This window comes from Magnolia sinica, chromosome 6, assembly GCF_029962835.1.
Source record: "Magnolia sinica isolate HGM2019 chromosome 6, MsV1, whole genome shotgun sequence".
Taxonomy (NCBI): Eukaryota; Viridiplantae; Streptophyta; class Magnoliopsida; order Magnoliales; family Magnoliaceae; genus Magnolia; species Magnolia sinica.
The window spans coordinates 27361565-27367564 of record NC_080578.1 but is presented as its reverse complement, the minus strand read 5'-3'; the positions used below and the strand labels follow the sequence as shown (position 1 = coordinate 27367564).

Below are 6000 nucleotides of genomic sequence, written 5' to 3'. Positions count from 1 at the left end.
GGCTTATTTTTAAAAGTCCCTTCATGCCGGCGAGTAGAACATGATAAACGGGTCAGATGGAATATGGTGTGGGTCCCACAAAGAAACCTAAAGTTGGCATCCCCTCTCGTTTCTTCCATGTGATGCGACCCACATGAGTTTTGAATCGGGTGGTTTTTCTCGGGTCCAGACCTGGAGAGGCGCACTGGACAGATTAGATGTCCCGCAGAAAGCTCGGTGGGCCAGCTACGTGAGATATCTCTATCTCAGACAGATACGTTGAATAACGAAAGTCCTATTCTATAATAGAAATGGATTCGAGTAGGTGAATGAAATGGATTCGAGTAGGTGAATGAACGTGGGACTCTTTCATTTTCATACAATGTTCCCCGCCTCCAACCCTACTCTCTCTCTTCCTAAATAAAGCGGCTCTTTTACGTGTGATCTTCATATACCATACAACCATTGCAGCTTCTCAGATGATCTCCTTCCTTTCTATTTGAGAGAGCTCACACCATTCACTGCTTCTTTTGATCTCTCATAATCAACCTCTTCCTTGGATTCATGTTGTTATCAATGGCGCACCACGGTTAGTCTCTCTTTCTCTCTCTCTCTCTCCCCTTTTCATATTATGTGTACAATCGTTTTGATTAGATGATTTGTTTTCTGTATCCATGCAGGTGCTGATGATGATTTTCTTCAGCCCAGGAAAAGACCCAGATTGCAAAACAATCCCCTTACAGGAAAATCCAACGGCCTAGATCTCATCAGCCACCTTCCCGACGAATGCATCGTGGAGATCTTTTCCTTCCTCCCATCCCACCGAGACCGTTGCTCTTGTGCCGCCGTCTCAAGAAAATGGCTCATCTTGCAAGCCAACATGCGAAGCACAGAGTTCAAATCCGACAACTCCATTCAAAAGCCTGAGAAGAATAAAACATCGAGGTGTTTGGAAGGCATGAAAGCCAACGATACAAGGCTAGCTGCAATAGCTGTAGGAATATACCCTTCCCAAGGGCTAACCCACCTTTGCATTAGGGCAACCTACCCTTCATATGGGATAACTGATTTTGGCCTTAAAATCATAGCCCAAGCATTCCCAACCCTAAAATCTCTCTCCCTCTGGGACTGTCTCAAGGTGGGCAGTGAGGGGCTTGCCTCAATTGGCAAAGGTTGCAAATGGCTAGAAAAGCTCGACATAGTCAATTCTCCGTCCATCGATGATAATGGCCTTGCAACGGTCACGAAAAACTGCCCGAACCTATTAACCTTGAATCTAGATTCTTGCCCGTCAATTACCAACCGTTCCCTTCAAGCTGTAGCTAGGCACTCTTCGAATCTCGAATCGATTTCCCTGGTAAAATGCCTGCTCATCGGTGATGAAGGGATCGTTTCGATTCTTTCAAGCTTGCCCAAGTTGGCGAAGCTTAAGCTCATCTCTGTAAGAGCAACAGACGCTGTTCTTGAAGCAATAGGGCGGGATGGGAAATCTCTTAGAAGCTTGTGTCTAGAGAATGTTTGGGGTGTTAGCGAAATTGGGTTTCGCTCAATAGGAAGATTGGAGAAGGTGGAGTTCCTTTCATTGAGATCTTGCTCAGGTTTGAATGACATGGGCTTTAAGGCGATTGGAAAAGGGTTTGTCGGATTGAAGCGGATGGTAATCCGCAACTGCCAGGCATTGACTGATACTGGTCTGAAAGAGGTGGCTGAATCAGCTGCACAGCTCGAGTGTCTCAAGCTAGTGGCATGTAACAATGTTTCATCACTTGGGCTAATGGAAGTTTTCATGAACTGCAACAAGAGACTGAGGGTGCTGTCATTGGTGAAATGTGGAGGATTGAAAGAAGAAGAATACGCACTCTCTAGAAGAGCAGTTCTCCCAAAATGTCCTCTTCTAGAGTCTGTAACACTAGACAGTTGTGTTGGTGTTGGAGACTCTTTCCTGTCATGGCTAGGAAGCGCATGTGTGCAGGTTAAGCACCTTGAGCTTATTGGGTTGAGCTTTATCACTGATAAAGGAATCCTCAGCCTCTTAAAATCACTTGGGACTCTAAATAAGGCTTTGGTGAGTGTGGATTTAAGTGGGTGTTTGGGTGTTACAGATAGGACTGTTTTGGCCATCACAAGTGCATTTGGAGAGAGGCTAAGTTCATTGAGATTGGATGGTTGTGATGGATTGAGTGACAGGAGTTTGGAAATGATTGCTGAGTTTTGCCTTTGTTTGAGGGAATTGGACCTTTCTAGCTGTGGCATCAGTGATGATGGGGTATTTTGCCTTGCAAAATCAAAATATCAGTGCATCGAAGTGCTCTCTCTAGCTGGTTGTACTGGGATTACGGACAACAGCTTGGGTTTTCTTGAGATGATGTGTGGGAGTTTGGTGGACCTGAATCTAAAGCAATGTCCTCAGCTTAGCAAGAGGGCCATTGATTCGGTCAAGGAGACCCTTTGGTGGTGTGATGTGTTGTATTAGAAGTTAGAACATCTAAATTATGTAAATGTCTCTTTTTTCTTCTTCTTTCCTGAGGGATTTTGCACATTCTCATTTCCTTCAATTGGGTGTATGCAAATCAATCAGGTTGCTCCTTTTTCTTTTTCTTTTTTGGATGAGCTATGTAAGCACATTGGCGTCTGTATTGATGGCCTAAGCTGGTGTGTCAGTATGTTTTTGGTACCTTAGTGTTGCATATCTCGCTAGGAAGTTTAACTTCTATGTTGAGAGTTTTGTTGTAAACAATTCGGTCATTTTTTCCTTGGGGGAATGTAAATTTCAAATTATAGTTTGAATGACTGTCTGGAAACTGTTGGCTGTACAAACTAAATTTATTGGCCTTACAAAGCCTCCAGACAACTTAGAAAATCTGATTTTATAGTAGGAAGGAAGAAAGATAGCAAAACAAAGAGAAACTCTTTCTTTAGATTTTGAAACTATTTCACTGCTGCTTCACACTTGTTGTAATCGGATACACAACACATTTATATAGATATTTGCATCATCTGTGAAATGGCTACAATACCCCTACTAGGTGCTTCCATCATTTAATGTTCCTAAAAACCTACACAGGCTTTTCATCCTCCAAAACGTCTCCTTAGAACCAATGCTATGCATTGGGAGCTCAACGGTCACCAGCTGTTGCTGGAAAATGAGTTTTGGTTTGCAACTTCAATACTTTCCTTCAAATCAAAATCGGCTCTAATCCAAGCATCGATTTAAGTTTCTTGAATGTATTAGTCAGTAATACTTTGATAAAGATGTCCGCCACTTGTTCAATGGTATGATGATACTCTAGTTTTACTGATTTTTGCTTCACTTGATCTCTTAGGAAATAATACCTTATATTAATGTGTTTGCTCCTTTCATATTGTACTGGATTTTTGACAATCTCAATTACCAACTTGTTGTCCACGTAACATATTCTTCCTATGATCACTTAAGCTCCTTTAGCATATTTCTTAGCCATATCGCTTCACATCCCGTAGACAAAGCTATTATAAACTAATAATGACATATGACTACCAAAAATATGACTAACGCAGACGGCTGTATATATAGTGTTTTCCCTGACGGTAACAATAAGGGCGCGGCAAAGTAAATACCTTATAATAACTGCATTGGTAGAAAAAGTGGAGTATAACTCCCACTACAATATTTCTTTTCAATTTTAGCCATCGATTCGTTTTAAAAGCTCATTGTATGGCATGAGAAAAAAGAATAAAGTACGTAGATCGAAGGCCCATGTGAATCATACCAGAGGAAATAATAGATAGTGAGTGTCTACCATTGATACGTTGTGTCCCAGTCAGTGCTTCAATTTGCCTCTTTATCGGGATAGTGCCTAAAATAACGTTTAGGAAGGGATGAACGGAGTGGATAAATAACATATATCGTGGTGGGCTCCATGAAGCCATAACTGAACCGTCTTATCTTTGGCTCCGCCCAGTGTGAAGTACGGAAGCTAATAGGCTGATGTATCACGCACCAGCAACCTAGCTTTGTGAGTTGACCTTACTAAGTTCTGTGGGTCCCATCGTGAAGCATGAGTTATATCCAAACCGTCCGTCCACTTGGTAAGTTAGTCGTAAGTCTTGATTTAAAAAATAAGACAGATCCAAACATCACTGGACCACAATGTAAAAAAGCAGTGAGGGATTGAACGCCTGCCATTGAAACCCTTTTGGGGTCACCAAAATTTTGGATCAATATGATATATATTTTTTCTCTCTTCATCCAGGTCTGTGTGACCTTATGAACAGAATGGATGGTAAGTAAACATTACAGTAGGCTAATGTTTTAATGATGAGAATCATTGTCCCCACTGATATTTGGGGTGTGGTCCACTTGAATCTTAAATTACTCATTTTTCAAATCAAGATATAAAATGATCTCACCAAATGGATGAACGGTGTAGATATGATAAATACATCATTGTGGGCCATGTAACTTTTATTTCCTTTGAACCGTTTGTAAACTCTGGAACCGGAGGAGCGTTTGAGACGGAAATGGATTGGCTACTCCCTGCCACCGGCCAATGACTGATGGTTGGTGCTATGTGGGCCTCACCATGATGTATGTGTATCATCCATGCCATCTATCTATTTTTCCATATCATTTTATGGAATGAGATAAAAAATGAGGTATATCCCAATATCAAATGGACCACCTTCTAGGAAACAGTGTTGAATGAACGTCAACCATTAAAAACCTTTTGGGGGCTATAAAAGTGTTGGATCAAGCTGATCTTTGTTTTTTTATTTTTCCCCTTCATCTAAGCCTGTATGACCTAATCAAACAGTGGGCCTCAGGAGGATTTTAACGGTGGATATCCAATCACCATTGTTTTCCTATGGTGTAGTCCACCTGAGATTTTTATCCCTCTCATTTTTGGATCAAGATTTAAAATAATAAGGAAAAATGGATGAAACACATACATTATGGTGGGCCCACGGAACTCCCACCGCCAGCTACTAGGCTGGTGCCTCGTGGCAGAGGGAGTAGCCAATCCGTTCAGGGCTGATGTTTGTGAGAAATCCCTTGTGTCCATCCGTTTTGTGAGTTCATTTTAAGATAAGAGGTCAAAAATAAACTGTATCCAATGCTCAGGTGGTCCGAACAAGTAATAATCAAACATCCACAATTGAAATATACGTGGGGCCACATAAGTTTTGAATGATACTGATATTTGTGTTTTCAGTTCATCCCAGAAAGAATGATATTATTAATGGTATGAATGGCATGCAAACATCACTGACGAACCTAGAGAGGTTTAACTTAAGGAATTTCCTGACTACCTTTTCCTTTTGCAGGGCCCACTTGAGTCTCGGATCCCGCTCACTTTTGGCCTCTTAGACTGAAACGAGCTCACGGAATTCCTAAAAGACATCACGGTGGCCCCCTGAACTTCATGTGTAAGGCTTTCGCGGGAAAGCCGCGTCCGAAACAGATGGCTAGTCCCTGCCACTTGGCAATGGCAGGTGGTCGGTGCCATGTGGACCCAAACATTATGAATTTGTCTCATCCATGCCGTCCATCCATTTTTCAAGATAATTTTATGCTCTCTACCTAAAACCGAGATAGATCAAAATCTCAAACGGGCCACACAGTGTTTATTGAACTGTCACCATTAAAAACTTCCTGGGGCTATAAAAGTTTGGATCAAGGTGATATTTGTTTTTTACCTTCATACAGGTCCGTATGACGTAACCTGCACCTACATCCAGGTCTGTATGACCTAATCTATAAGTTGGATGTGAAATAAACATTACAGACGGCCCAAGGAGGTTTTTAATGGTAGACGTTGAATCACTACTGTTTTCCCATGGTGTGGTCCACCTGAGATTTTTTTCTGCCTCATTTTTATAATAAATTGATGTGTAAAAATAGATGGACGGTGTGGATAAAACATATAGATCATAATGGGCCCACATAGCACTGACCATAAATAATGGGAATAATGATTTCCTGTGGTGTGGTCCACTTGAGATTTGGATATGGTTCATTTTTCGTCTGAAGCCAAAAAATGA

General features: G+C 41.5%; 1 protein-coding gene across 1 annotated transcript; it reads left to right on the top strand.

Moving 5' to 3' along the window:
• The first annotated feature begins 335 nt into the window (after positions 1–335).
• On the top strand, positions 336–2731 carry LOC131248599 (EIN3-binding F-box protein 2-like). Its single transcript, XM_058248951.1, has 2 exons — positions 336–568; positions 660–2731. Exons 1-2 carry the CDS (start codon positions 544–546, stop codon positions 2450–2452), a joined length of 1818 nt encoding a protein of 605 aa, XP_058104934.1. The 5' UTR covers positions 336–543; the 3' UTR covers positions 2453–2731.
• Positions 2732–6000: the final 3269 nt, after the last annotated feature.